A 13972-nucleotide genomic window follows, 5' to 3' on the forward strand; every position below is an offset into this window, starting at 1 on the left:
GTCAGTTTCAGTAGATGAAAGTTGCCAGTTTTATAACTATTATAACCACTGAATCCGGGCCATCATGCTTCTGAATATGGAACACATTAATAAAAGGCACAAATGAAACCAAACTAATCAAGTTAATTCTAATTTAATTGAATAAATACCTAAAATATTAACAGCTCTGGGCAAAAAGCAGTGAAATACAATAATAAAGCTAAGAGAGATAGCACCCAAAATGGACTGAGGAAGTTGATATTTGGCAGCATTAATTCTTGTATACCTGCCATGGGTATTCTCCTTTCAAAGCATCCGATCCACCAACAATTCTCCCGAGACTCTTACATTCATCAGGCTTGCTCTTCTTATTCATCAAAACTGGCACTTTCCCACATGGATAGGGCACTTTTAAAATAAAAGTTATCATTTAGTCTTGAAACGAGTTAACTTTTTATCAATGTAATTCTAAAAACTTCAGTTTAGTAGAAAAGGCCTAGGTGAATTCTCCGGTTGCCGATGCTGAAATTGCGTTCGCCGAATGGCCGGAGAATCACAGTTCCCGACCAAATTGGGGGTAGCGCCGCTTTCGCGATGTTACGCCCCCTCCAAAGAATATGCCGCGCGATGTATCGACGGCCTCAAGAGATTGCCTGAGGCCCACGCCCGATGCTCCACCCTCAACCGGCCGAGTTCCCGATGGCGTAGGTCGCGTGTGGTCTCATCCGTCAGGAACTTGGCGTGGTGGCTGGGAATCAGTCCAGCGCCGCCACAATTGGGGGAGGGCCGATCCGCGGCAGGGGGGCTTTATCAGGGGCTGGGGGCACTGGGGCGTGGTGATCCAGGGAGCGCGAACTGGCCAAAGGGGGGGCACTATTTCATGGGCTGGGTCCGCGAGCAGCCACTGCCATGTAGCATGATGCAGCCGCTGCAGGCTGCCGCCGTGCGCATGCACGGCCACGGACCCGGCAATTCTCTGAGCGATATCGGCAGCCAGATCCAGGTGCTCTATGCTGCCGGCATGCTAGCCCCCACCCAAAAACAGAGAATCGGTGGTCGTTTTGTGGCATTTATTCCATCATAAAACACCACCATTCCCACACCAGCGTGGGAACATAGATACATAGAAGATAGGAGCAGGAGGAGGCCTTTTGGCCCTTCGAGACTGCTCCGCCATTCATCACGAACACGGCTGATCATCCAATTCAATAGCCTAATCCTGCTTTCTCCCCATAGACTTCGATCCCATTCTCCCCAAGTGCTATATCCAGCTGCCTCTTGAATATATTCAAAGTTTTAGCATCAACTACTTCCTGTGGTAATTAATTCCACAGGCTCACCACTCTTTATGTGAAGAAATGTCTCCTTATAGAACATAGAACATAGAACAATACAGCGCAGTACAGGCCCTTCAGCCCACGATGTTGCACCGGCATGGGAAGTCAAAAAACAAAAGCCATCTAACCTACACTATGCCATTATCATCCATATGCTTATCCAATAAACTTTTAAATGCCCTCAATGTTGGCGAGTTCACTACTGTTGCAGGTAGGGCATTCCACAGCCTCACCACTCTTTGCGTAAAGAACCTACCTCTGACCTCTGTCCTATATCTATTACCCCTCAGTTTAAGGCTATGTCCCCTCGTGCTAGCCATTTCCATCCGCGGGAGAAGGCTCTCACTGTCCACCCTATCTAACCCCCTGATCATTTTGTATGCCTCTATTAAGTCTCCTCTTAACCTTCTTCTCTCTAACGAAAACAACCTTAAGTCCATCAGCCTTTCCTCATAAGATTTTCCCTCCATACCAGGCAACATCCTGGTAAATCTCCTCTGCACCCGCTCCAAAGCCTCCACGTCCTTCCTATAATGCGGTGATCAGAACTGTACGCAATACTCCAAATGCGGCCGTACCAGAGTTTTGTACAGCTGCAACATGACCTCATGACTCCGGAACTCAATCCCTCTACCAATAAAGGCCAACACTCCATAGGCCTTCTTCACAACCCTATCAACCTGGGTGGCAACTTTCAGGGATCTATGTACATGGACACATAGATCCCTCTGCTCATCCACACTTTCAAGAACTTTACCATTAGCCAAATATTCCGCATTCCTGTTATTCCTTCCAAAGTGAATCACCTCACACTTCTCTACATTAAACTCCATTTTCCACCTCTCAGCCCAGCTCTGCAGCTTATCTATGTCCCTCTGTAACCTGCTACATCCTTCCTCACTGTCGACAACACCACCGACTTTAGCGTCGTCTGCAAATTTACTCACCCACCCTTCTGCGCCCTCCTCTAGGTCATTGATAAAAATGACAAACAGCAACGGCCCCAGAACAGATCCTTGTGGTACGCCACTTGTAACTGAACTCCATTCTGAACATTTCCCATCAACCACCACCCTCTGTCTTCTTTCAGCTAGCCAATTTCTGATCCACATCTCTAAATCGCCCTCAATCCCCAGCCTCCGTATTTTCTGCAATAGCCTACCGTGGGGAACCTTATCAAACGCTTTGCTGAAATCCATATACACCACATCAACTGCTCTACCCTCGTCTACCTGTTCAGTCACCTTCTCAAAGAGCTCGATAAGGTTTGTGAAGCATGACCTACCCTTCACAAAGCCATGCTGACTATCCCTAATCATATTATTCCTATCCAGATGATTATAAATCTTGTCTCTTATAATCCCCTCCAAGACTTTACCCACAACAGACGTGAGGCTCACCGGTCTATAGTTGCCGGGGTTGTCTCTACCCCCCTTCTTGAACAAAGGGACCACATTTGCTATCCTCCAGTCCTCTGGCACTATTGCTGTAGCCAATGATGACATAAAAATCATAGCCAAAGGCCCAGCAATCTCTTCCCTGGCTTCCCAGAGAATCCTAGGATAAATCCCATCAGGCCCCGGGGACTTATCTATTTTCAGCCTGTCCAGAATTGCCAACACCTCTTCCCTACGTACCTCAGTGCCATCTATTCTAATAGCCTGGGTCTCAGCATTCTCCTCCACAACATTCTCTTTTTCCTGAGTGAATACTGACGAAAAATATTCATTTAGTATCTCGCCTATCTCTTCAGACTCCACACACAACTTCCCATCCCTGTCCTTGACTGGCCCTACTCTTACCCTAGTCATTCTCTGGTCCGATTATCTCTGTCCGAAATGGTTTACCCTGAATCCTCAGACTGTGACACACCCATCATTGGTAACATCTTCCCTGCATTTACCCTGTCTAGTTCTGTTGGAATTTTATAAGTCTCTATGAGATCCTCCTTCATTCTTCTGAACTCCAGCGAGAACAATCCCAACCTAGTCAATCTCTCCTCATATGACAGTCCCGCCATCCCTGGAATCAATCTGGTAAACCTTCGCTGCACTCCCTCGAGAGCAAGAACATCCTTCCTCAGAGACGGAGACCAAAACTGCACACAATACTCCAAGTATGGCCTCATCAAGGCCCCTGTACAATTGCAGAAACACATCCCTGCTTCTATGCTCAAAACCTCTCGCAATGAAGGCAAACATGCCATTAGCCTCCTTTACCGCCTGCTGCACCTGCATGCTTACCTTCAGCGGCTGGAACATAGAACATTACAGCGCAGTACAGGCCCTTCGGCCCTCGATGTTGCGCCGACCTGTGAAACCACTCTGAAGCCCATCTACACTAATCCCTTATCGTCCATATGTCTATCCAATGACCATTTGAATGCCCTTAGTGTTGGCAAGTCCACTACTGTTGCAGGCAGGGCAGTCCATGAACTTACTACTCTCTGAGTAAAGAACCTAACTCTGACATCTGTCCTATATCTATCTCCCCTCAATTTAAAGCTATGTCCCCTCGTGCTAGACATCACCATCCGAGGAAAAAGACTCTCACTGTCCACACTATCTAACCCTCTGATCATCTTGTATGACTCAATTCAGTCCTCTTAACCTCTTAACCTTCTTCTCTCTAACGAAAACAGCCTCAAGTCCCTCAGCCTTCCCTCATAAGATCTTCCCTCCATACCAGGCAGCATTCTGGTAAATCTCCTCTGCACCCTTTCCAATGCTTCCACATCCTTCCTATAATGTGGCGACCAGAATTGCACGCAATACTCCAAATGCAGCCGCACCAGAGTTTTGTACAGCTGCAACATGACCTCATGGCTCTGAAACTCAATCCCTCTACCAATAAAAGCTAACACACCTTCTTAACAACCCTCTCAACCTGGGTGGCAACTTTCAGGGATCTATGTACATGGACACCGAGATCTCTCTGCCAAATCTTACCATTAGCCCAGTACTCTGTCTTCCTGTTATTCCTTCTAAAATGAATCACCTCACCCTTTTCTTCATTAACTCCATTTGCTACCTCTCAGCCCAGCGCTGCAGCTTATCTATGTCCCTCTGTAACTTGCAACATCCTTCCGCACTGTCCACAACTCCACCGACTTTAGTGTCATCTGCAAATTTACTCACTCATCCTTCTACGCCCTCCTCCAGGTCATTTATAAAAATAACAAACAGTAGCGGCCCCAAAACAGATCCTTGTGGTACACCACTAGTAAACGGACTCCAGTCTGAACATTTCCCATCAACCACCACCCTTTGTCTTTTTCCAGCTAGCCAATTTCTGATCCAAACTGCTAAATCACCCTGAATACCATGCCTCCGTATTTTCTGCAGTAGCCTACCGTGGGGAACCTTATCAAACGCTTTACTGAAATCCATATACACCACATCAACCGCTTTACCCTCATACACCTGTTTGGTCACCTTCTCAAAGTACTCAATAAGGTTTGTGAGGCACAATCTACCCTTCACAAAACCGTGTTGACTATCTCTAATCAAATTATTCCTTTCCAGATGATCATACATCCTATCTCTTATAAACCTTTCCAAGATTTTGCCCACAACAGAAGTAAGGCTCACTGGTCTATTGTTACCGGGGTTGTCTCTACTCCCCTTCTTGAACAAGGGGACAACATTTGCTATCCTCCAGTCTTCTGGCATTATTCCCGTAGACAAAGATGACTTAAAGATCAAAGCCAAAGGCTCAGAAATCTCCTCCCTAGCTTCCCAGAGAATCCTAGGATAAATCCCTTCCGGCCCAGGGGACATATCTATTTTCACACTTCCCAGAATTGCTAACACCTCCTCCTTATGAACCTCAAGCCCTTCTAGTCTAGTAGCCTGAATCTCAGTATTCTCTTCGACAACATTGTCTTTTTCCTGTGTGAATACTGACGAAAAATATTCATTTAGCACCTTTCCTATCTCCTCGTACTCCACACACAATTTCCCACTACTGTCCTTGACTGGCCCCACTCTTACCCTAGTCATTCTTTTATTCCTGACATATCTATAGAAAGCTTTAGGGTTATCCTTGATCCTACCTGCCAAAGACTTCTCGTGTCCCCTTCTGGCTCTTCTTAGCTCTCTCTTTAGGTCCTTCCTAGCTAACTTGTAACTCTCAAGCACCCTAACTGAACCTTCACGTCTCATCTTTACATAAGCCTCCTTCTTCCTCCTGACAAGTGTTTCGACTGCTTTAGTAAACCACAGTTCCCTTGCTTGACCACTTCCTCCCTGCCTGACAGGTACATACTTATCAAGGACATGCAGTCGCTGTTCCTTGAACAAGCTCCACATTTCCATTGTGCCCATCCCCTGCAGTTTTCCTCTCCATCCGATGCATCCTAAGTCCTGCCTCATCGCATCATAATTGCCTTTCCCCCAGATATAACTCTTGCCCTGCGGTATATACCTATCCCTTTCCATCACTAAAGTAAACATAATCAAATTGTGGTCACTATCACCAAAGTGCTCACCTACCTCCAAATCTAACACCTGTCATAGAATTTCATAGGATTTACAGTGCAGAACGAGGCCATTCGGCCCATCGAGTCTGCACCGGCTCTTGGAAAGAGCACCCTACCCAAGGTCAATACCTCCACCCTATCCCCATAACCCAGTAACTCCACCCAACACTAAGGGCAATTTTGGACACTAAGGGCAATTTTATCATGGCCAATCCACCTAACCTGCACATCTTTGGACTGTGGGAGGAAACCGGAGTTTCCGGAGGAAACCCACGCACACACGGGGAGGATGTGCAGACTCCGCACAGACAGTGACCCAAGCCGGAATCGAACCTGGGACCCTGGAGCTGTGAAGCAATTGTGCTATCCACAATGCTACCGTGCTGCCCACTGAGCGTCAGTGTCCAAAATATTTTGGAGGTGGATGGAAGATACATGGAGGATCCGGAGCCAGGGTTGCTGGTGAGGAGGAAGGAGTTGCAGGCCAAATTTGACCTTCTGTCAATGGGTAGGGTGGTTCGGCAGCTGAGGCAAGTGTGAGGTTCATTACCCAGTACCAAATCCAATATGGCCCCGCCTCTCGTTGTTCTATCTGCATACTGTGTCAGGAAAGCCTCCTGCACACATTGGACAAAAACGGACCCATCTAAAGTACTCCAACTATAGTGTTTCCAGTCAATACTTGGAAAGTTAAAGTCCCCCATAACAACTACCCTGTTGCTTTCGCTCCTATCCCGAATCATCTTTGCAATCCTTTCCTCTACATCTCTGGAACTTTTCGGAGGCCTATAGAAAACCCCTAACAGGGTGACCTCTCTCTTCCTGTTTCTAACCTCAGCCCATACTACCTCAGTAGATGAGTCCTCATCAAATGTCCTTTCTGCCACCGTAATACTGTCCTTGACTAACAATGCCACCCCTCCCCCTCTTTTACCACCTTCCCTGAGCTTACTGAAATATCTAAACCCCGACACCTGCAACAACCATTCCTGTCCCTGCTCTATCCATGTCTCCGAAATCTGGTGCACAAGGACACCCAGGTCCCACTGCACACGCCCCCTCCCAATTTTCGACCATTCAGATAGTAATATGCTTTCCAGTTTTTGCTTCCAAAGTGAATAACCTCACACTTATTCAAATTATACTGCATCTGCCACTCATCCAACCTGACCAGATCTTGCTGTAGGATCCCTGCATCCTTGTCACAATTCACCCTCCCACCCAATTTGGTATCATCTGTAAACTTTGAGATGTTACATTTTGTTCACTCATCCAAATCATTAATAAATATTGTGAATAGCTGGGGTCCCAGCACCGATCCCTGTGGTACCCCACTAGTTACTGCCTGCCAATTTGAAAAGGACCCATTAATCCCCACATTTTGTTTCCTCTCTGGCAACCAGTTTTCTATCCACCTCAATGCATTTCCCCCAATCCCATGCGCTTTAATTTTGCACAATAATCTCTTATGCGGGACTTTGTCAAACACCTTCTGAAAGTCCAAATATACTACATCGACTGGCTCCCCCTTGTCAACTGTATTGGTTACATCTTCAAAGAATTCCAACAGACTTGTCAGGCCTGATTTTCCCATCATAAATCCATGCTGACCCTGACTGATCCTGCAGCATAGCCTCAGAATCGGAGAATCCAGCCCTATGTCCAGAAACGATGAAGTCTGGCACAAATTTGGAGACCCATCCCAACACAATCAATGGCAATGATTTCACACAGTGCAACTGATGTGTGGAGAGGAGAGGCAGAATCCAGAATTTATATTTCTTTTATCACCTATTGAAACAGTTGAAGTATTTCACATAACCGTGGGCAGCACGGTAGCATAGTGGTTAGCATAATTGCTTCACAGCTCCAGGGTCCCAGGTTTGATTCCTGGCTTGGGTCACTGTCTGTGCGGAGTCTGCACGTTCTCCCCGTGTGTGCGTGGGTTTCCTCCGGGTGCTCCGATTTCCTCCCACAGTCCAAAGACGTGCAGGTTAGGTGGATTGGCCATGCTAAATTGCCCTTAGTGTCCAAAATTGGCCTTAGGGTTGGTTGAGTGGGGTTACTGGGTTTTGGGGATAGGGTGGTGTGGGCCTCGGTAGGGTGCTCTTTCCAAGAGCTGGTGCAGACTCGACGGGCCAAATGGCCTCCTTCTGCACTGTAAATTCTATGATAACACCCTGGTGATGTGCGTGGTGACGGGAAATGAAAACAGTGAGTTCCTCGGTTCGTGATTTATCGGATTCTTATTATCAGTGATTCTTGCTGTCAATGAATTAGGGCGGGATTCTCCATCGGCTGATGTCAGAATCGAGCAATGCGGTGAATCGGTTCTGAAATCGTGGTGGACGCCAGTTTCATGTCAAATCGCAATAGTCCGGTGCCTCGGCAGCGGCATCAGTGCATTCCAGAACGCATTTATAGTAAATATCGTTGGCATATCATTAGAGGGACTGACCCGGTATTCTCCGGGGTCTCCGCAATGCTCCACCTCCACTAGGGCAAATTCCCAAGGGCAAGGATGACTTGTGTTTTTAAAAATCGTGGAAGAGGAGCCGTGGCTGCTGAGGGAGAGAGAGGGGGTGCGGAAAGTGTCCAACATCGGCATAATTTGCTGACAGTTGTGCTGCTGACCAGGGGGCTTCTGCCAGGACCGGGGGGAGTAGTTGGGGGTGGCCAGGAGGTGGCGTGTAGCATCGGGGTGGACGGGCATGGAGTACCATTGCTGCGGCTTGCAAGGCAGCCACACGGTTGCGCACGCCACTGACTGCCCACTGTGGCTCTAAGGCCACAGTTCATATGGGTGCCCCAGGGCGCCCACCCTCTCGACCCAGCAGCAGGAAAGGCGTGCACTAGCGCAACCAGTGTTATCTTGTTGGCTGAGATGCTGTATGTGGCGCAGTGTGTATACGCGGCTGCAGCTTGTCAGCCTCCCGAGTGTCAATCACGGACCCGGCGAATCCCACACTGTTTCTCATTGGAATCGATTGTGTTCCACATGACACAGCTGGTAGCCCCTCCACTGTCGCTGAATTGGTCCAGGTGTGGAGCCAGTTTTGCTGCCATGGAAGTCCACAAACCTGTCCCGGCATCAACACTTATAGTTGCAGGTTCGATGCCCCGCTGGGTCACTGATCATAGAATTTCGGGCACATTCTCCCCGTGTGTGCGTGGGTTTCCTCCGGGTGCTCCGGTTTCCTACCACAGTCCAAAGATGTGCAGGTTTAGTGGATTGGCCATGCTAAATTGCCCTTAATGTCCAAAAAGGTGGGATGGGGTTACTGGGTTACGGGGGGTAGGATAGAGGTGTGGGCTTGGGTAGGGTGCTCTTTCTAAGGGCCGGTGCAGACTCGATGGGCGGAATGGCCTCATTCTGCACTGCACTGTAAATTCTATGATCAGGGAATCCCGCCGCCGTTTCCTGCTGTCAGTGAATTATAGGGGGCTGGACTGTCCACTTGCCGGCGATGAAATCGCGAAACGCGATTGGGCGGAGAATCGTCTCTGACGCTAACATTGGGGTCGGCGACGGTTTGATGCCTAATTGGGATGCCATTGAACCCCGAAAATGGCGGAAATGAATTGCTCGCTGCATGGGGTTAAAGTACAGTAGGCATATCATTAGCGGGCCTGACACCCTATTCTCCAGGGCCTCCAAGGTTCACCTCCTCCGATGGGCCGAGTTCCCGACGGCATGGTTCACTTGTGGTTTCAAAAATCGTGAACCTTGCGTCTTGGCTGCTGAGAGAGAGGAGGTAGGACATGGAGTGGGGTGACTGTGGGCTGCCGGCCCAGACACCGGCCGTGCTGGCTGGGTTAACGGGCCCCCTGCCAGGGCTGGGAGAGGGGAGGGGGAGCAGGGGGAGAGGCCGAGCAGACGGCGTGCCCCCCCCACTGGGGCGGTGCCTACACACCGACTGCCATTACACTGGCCACCTTGCTGCATACCCACTGACAACCCACCTTGGCCCCTGGTTCTACACAGTGACACTGGTCATATGGGTGTGCCCACCCCCGTACCCCAGCTCCCACCACAGTGTGCCCCCCACCCACAAACACCCTGCCCAAGCGGCCGTCACCCACGGTAGCCCCCAGTGAGGGCAGTGCCAACCAACGGTACCGCTGGCAGCAGGAACGGTCGCCAGGACCGGGGGCACCGATGGTGCCGGATACCGATGGGGCAGGGGTGCCGTCGTGAGGGAGGGACATGCGTGGGCAGAGCCTGCACTGCCAACTGGGGCTACCATGTAGACCACCGAACATGGTTTGGCATGGGAGTATGCGCCATGCTACCATGTTGGCCTTTCACCACATGCAGACAATGGCATTTGTTGTTCAGCCAGCAATGCTGGCCACCGTGGTGATGGTTGGAACTCTGCGGGATGCCCTGTGGCCACGTGAGTGGGAGCTGCTCGGAGAGGAGGGTGAAGTTGCAACAGCAGAGCGGCCAGCAGCGGACCAGGCTGCAGAAGGAGGGGCTGCAGAGGGACATGCTGCAGAGGAACAGGCTGCAGAGGGGCAGGTTGCAGCCGCACAGGTTGGAGGGCCGGCCGCCCAACAGGGCGAGGAGGAGGAGCTGCCAAGGAGGCACCGCATGAGGCCTCGTGTATACCGGTGCTGCCTGTCATTTGAGGACCTACTGGACCGGGCATGCCGTTGGAGAATCCGGTAGGTAGAGAGACAGTGCGATACATGTGTCATATGATGGCACACCTGGCACCACGGGGTTTTGGGGGATGATGCCCGCTCCCAGTGACCGTCAAGGTGACGGTCACCATGAACTATTACGCGACGAGGTCCTTCCAGTCGCCGAGTGGGGAGCTGTCCGGGATGTCACAGAGCTCGGTGCACAGGTGCATCGGTGCCGTCACGGAGGCCCTATATGCCCAGGCGGAGCAATGCATCCATTTCCATGTGCTCCGACCCCACCAGGATGCCCGAGCAGCAGGGTTCGCTGCCATTGCCGGGATTCTCCGTGTCCAGGGGGTGATAAAAGGGATGCACATGTCGCCCTAGGGGCACTAACGGATAACAGGACACTCTACATGAACCGAAAGGAATACCACTCAATGAACATCCAGCTGGTCTGTGACCATCAGCTGCGCATCATACACCTCTGCACCCAATAACCAGGCAGTGTGCACGACTCCTTCATCCTGGCACACTGGTGATCCCTGATATGTTCGAGGGGCACCCACCCCGGCTGATGGGTTGGCTCCTGGGCGGCAGGGGTTACCCGCTGTGGCTGTGGCTGATGACACCTATCCGGAGGCCGCAGACTGACGCGGAGACCCTCTACAGCGACGCCCATGCAACAACCAGGAGAGTGATCGAGCGGTACTTCGGCATCCTGAAGATGCGCTTCAGATACCTGGACTGCTCTGGAGAAACCCTCCAGTACGAGGCTAGGAGGGTCACCCGCATTGTGGCGGCCTGCTGCATCCTCCACAACATCGAGCAGCTGAGGGGCGATGTGCTGGAGGAGGAGGATGAGGAGGAAGGGCAGGCCTCATCTAATGAGGAGGATGTGGGGGAGGGGGACAATAAGCAGGACACGGGGCCCGGGCAGGCAGGGGAGGCCGCACGACATTATCATCAGGGCCAACGCGCACGTGTGACTCTGACCGCATCCAGATTCACTGACTAGGAGGGAGGGGGTGGAGTGGGGAGTTGGCCAGGGGCATAGACACCATATCTCAGACCCACATCCCCTCACTTCCCACACCGCTAGACCGCCCGCGTGGACACTCCTCCGTTATACATACCTACGGTGTTACGAGCCAGGGGCATTGGGTTGGCAGTGGTCCAGGAGATGGAGGATTATGACAGCCTGCTCTGCAATGAGTTCCGGTGCTCCACATCGTATGACAACGTCTGACTCATGCCACAATAGCACCTTCCACCTGGGTGATCCCTGCATGCGAGCTGGCCAGTCCATCACACGGTCCTGTCGAATTGCTGGGCTGTGGTGCTGAGGATGGTTGGGACACGGTGGGGGAGGGGAGCACTGTTCTCCCATAGGGCCTGCACTGCCCCCCTCCCCCGCCCACACCCCACACCCATCGGACAGAGCATTGAGGCAGGATTTAACGGTGTTAACATGTGTTTATTGTGAAAAGACATATACAGTCTGTGCCCTCACCCCCATAACTAAACTTGTGCCCTGCACCTGTGCCAAGGTAACTAGTGTCTAACTTTCTGGCCACACAGGCCCGAAAGCTACGCCTAGGTGGTTCCCCAGGTGGTACAGCAAGAGTGGCGGCGGCCTGCTGTGACTCCTGCCCTACCCTGTTGGCACGCGTCTCGGGGACGAACCGGCCTAGATGGGCCCTGCTACTGCTCAGGTGTCCCGGATGGAGTGGTGTCACCCTGTTCTGCATGCTGCCCATCAGATGCACCAGGGACAGGAGGTGGGAAATCCGAGGTGCTGCTCTGTTCTTTCTGGCACCTCCCCTGCGGGAGTCACTGGCACGGCACCATCACCTCCTCCTCCCTTGGGGTGCCCGATGGCCCCAGCGCTACTCCAGACCACTGGGGTACGAGTGAAGTCATCTCCTGAGGCCCCCCTCCAGTTCTGGAGGCCCAGTCTGGTCTCGACCAGGATCTGTGTGGTGAAGGTATTATGGTAACCATTCACCTCTGTACTACATGTACCATGCTGTGCCCATGTGGGCTCCACCTATGGACTATTGTACTGTACTACACCGATTATATCATGTTGGTGCCCTTGTGGGCTCAGCCCCTGGCTCCGCCCCCTTGAGGGGATGTAACTGTAAGAGGGACTGGGAAAAAGCAGTCAGTGCAGGGATCCCCTGCGGTCGTTCCCCTGAGAAACAAGTATACCGCTTTGGATACTTGTGGGGGGGGGGACTTACCAGGGGTAAGCCATGGGGTACGGGCCTCTGGCACGGAGTCTGTCCCTGTTGCTCAGAAGGGAAGGGGGAGAGGAGCAGAGCATTAGTAATTGGGGACTCTATAGTCAGGGGCACAGATAGGAGATTTTGTGGGAGCGTGAGAGACTCATGTTTGGTATGTTGCCTCCCAGGTGCAAGGGTACGTGATGTCTCGGATCGTGTTTTCCGGGTCCTTAGGGGGGAGGGGGAGCAGCCCCAAGTCGTGGTCCACATTGGCACTAACGACATAGGTAGGAAAGGGGACAAGGATGTCAGGCAGGCTTTCAGGGAGCTAGGATGGAAGCTCAGAACTAGAACAAACAGAGTTGTTATCTCTGGGTTGTTGCCCGTGCCACGTGATAGTGAGATGAGGAATAGGGAGAGAGAGCATTTAAACACGTGGCTACAGGGATGGTGCAGGCGGGAGGGATTCAGATTTCTGGATAACTGGGGCTCTTTCTGGGGAAGGTGGGACCTCTACAGACAGGATGGTCTACATCTGAACCTGAGGGGCACAAATATCCTGGGGGGGGGAGATTTGTTAGTGCTCTTTGGGGGGGTTTAAACTAATGCAGCAGGGGCATGGGAACCTGGATTGTAGTTTTAGGGTAAGGGAGAATGAGAGTATAGAGGTCAGGAGCACAGATTTGACGTCGCAGGAGGGGGCCAGTGTTCAGGTAGGTGGTTTGAAGTGTGTCTACTTCAATGCCAGGAGTATACGAAATAAGGTAGGGGAACTGGCAGCATGGGTTGGTACCTGGGACTTCGATGTTGTGGCCATTTCGGAGACATGGATAGAGCAGGGACAGGAATGGATGTTGCAGGTTCCGGGGTTTAGGTGTTTTAGTAAGCTCAGAGAAGGAGGCAAAAGAGGGGGAGGTGTGGCGCTGCTAGTCAAGAGCAGTGTTACGGTGGCGGAGAGGATGCTAGATGGGGACTCTTCTTCCGAGGTAGTATGGGCTGAAGTTAGAAACAGGAAAGGAGAGGTCACCCTGTTGGGAGTTTTTTATAGGCCTCCTAATAGTTCTAGGGATGTAGAGGAAAGGATGGCGAAGATGATTCTGGATATGAGCGAAAGTAACAGGGTAGTTATTATGGGAGACTTTAACTTTCCAAATATTGACTGGAAAAGATATAGTTCGAGTACAATAGATGGGTCGTTTTGTGTACAGTGTGTGCAGGAGGGTTTCCTGAAACAATATGTTGACAGGCCAACAAGAGGCGAGGCCACGTTGGATTTGGTTTTGGGTAATGAACCAGGCCAGGTGTTGGATTTGGAGGGA

The 13972-nt window shown here is 51.2% G+C and overlaps 1 protein-coding gene across 1 annotated transcript in view; it reads right to left on the reverse strand.

Moving 5' to 3' along the window:
• The window catches only part of LOC140428230 (coagulation factor VII-like), a 187516-nt gene that overhangs the window by 72758 nt on the left and 100786 nt on the right, over positions 1-13972 (reverse strand). The window contains 1 exon segment of the mRNA XM_072514477.1: positions 266-387. Within this exon segment, the coding sequence (XP_072370578.1) occupies positions 266-387 (122 nt within the window).

This window comes from Scyliorhinus torazame, chromosome 8, assembly GCF_047496885.1.
Source record: "Scyliorhinus torazame isolate Kashiwa2021f chromosome 8, sScyTor2.1, whole genome shotgun sequence".
Classification (NCBI taxonomy): domain Eukaryota; kingdom Metazoa; phylum Chordata; class Chondrichthyes; order Carcharhiniformes; family Scyliorhinidae; genus Scyliorhinus; species Scyliorhinus torazame.